General features: G+C 55.2%; 1 protein-coding gene across 1 annotated transcript; it reads right to left on the bottom strand.

The window, feature by feature from the left end:
• Positions 1 to 417: 417 nt before the first annotated feature.
• On the bottom strand, positions 418 to 1,221 carry SLC18A3 (solute carrier family 18 (vesicular acetylcholine transporter), member 3; the record flags this gene model as incomplete). The annotated part of the gene is made up of 1 exon (XM_010194126.1): positions 418 to 1,221. A coding segment is annotated over one exon (804 nt), but the record flags the coding sequence as incomplete, so codon positions are not given.
• Positions 1,222 to 1,226: the final 5 nt, after the last annotated feature.

Raw genomic sequence — 1,226 nt, 5'->3', positions numbered from 1 at the left:
TTTCTGCTTTTCTTATATTTTTACAGAGATATACAGTATGTCACACACAGTTTCAGCTTGAGAAAACTTTGCACAATTATACCCCAGCTATGAGGCTGTTTTTTTGTTTCGTTGATGTTGGGTTTTTTGAAGGATTCCCCTCTCCCCCCACCCCCCCAGATTGATACCAATGATTACTCAGATAATTTTCTTCAGGATTGTACCCCCCCTTCCCCACCTCCTCCACCTTGCCTGAATGCTGAAGGAAATACCGATTAAAAATAAGTCTAGAAGAAAGCCATTACATCATGACAAAGGTTAAACTGTATATATTGCACATCAGTACAGAAACATAATGCAATAATGCTTTCATCCTCCCTCTTTTCCTCTCTCCCACACACCCCTCCCTGCTCCTGGGGCTGGGCTGTGTGGGGGAACCTAGCTGTACTCATAGTCTGAGGAGTCCTCCTCGGACACTCCTGTCAGGTCTCTGTGGTAGGAGTCCATGCCGTTCTCCTCTGTGTCACCTGCTGGCCGGAGGCTTTTGCCCATGCCTTTGCGCTCCTCCATTTTGATGGTATCGTAGAGTCCCTTAGGTCCTTCTTCAAGGAGGATGTTCCTCTCTGAGTGAGAGGGTTTCATTTGGCAGACATTTTTGAGGAAGAGGAGGACAGGGGCATAAAGCACGTTGGCAAGCCCCATGCCCAGGTTGAGCTGCGCAAAGCCCATGGTGTGCACAATCTGGCCGGCCACAATGGGCCCCAGGGCATATGCCACAGAGTAGGAGATGTCTGCGATGGCGTAGACGCTGCCGTAGACAGAGACGTGGCGCACGTCCACCAGGAAGGCCAGGGTGGGCAGCAGGGCTGTGTCCACCAAGGCGATGCCAAAGCAGATGCCGCAGAGGGGAATGATGACCTGCCCGAAATTCCTGCAGGCTGGCACCAGGCAGGAGCTGGCACCGATGATGGCCATGCCTAGGGCCCCGTAAAACCACTGGAGGTGGGGGTACGCGGCGGCCAGCCGGACAGTGACGTAGACGCCCAGCACGTGGGGGAAGAAGGCGGGCAGCCAGGTGAGGCCCACCTCCCACTCACTGGCCCCCATGGACTCCTTCATCCAGTTGGCGATGGTGGGCTCCAGGAAGGCCAGGGGGATGTTGCAGGTGGCCAGGGCCCCCGCCACCACGGCGATGTAGGGGTCGATCATGAGGCGGTGGATGGGGGTGCCGACGGGCATGTTGGCCC

Source organism: Mesitornis unicolor, unplaced genomic scaffold (assembly GCF_000695765.1).
Source record: "Mesitornis unicolor isolate BGI_N332 unplaced genomic scaffold, ASM69576v1 scaffold44771, whole genome shotgun sequence".
Classification (NCBI taxonomy): domain Eukaryota; kingdom Metazoa; phylum Chordata; class Aves; order Mesitornithiformes; family Mesitornithidae; genus Mesitornis; species Mesitornis unicolor.
This window is presented reverse-complemented; position numbering and strand designations above follow the sequence as displayed.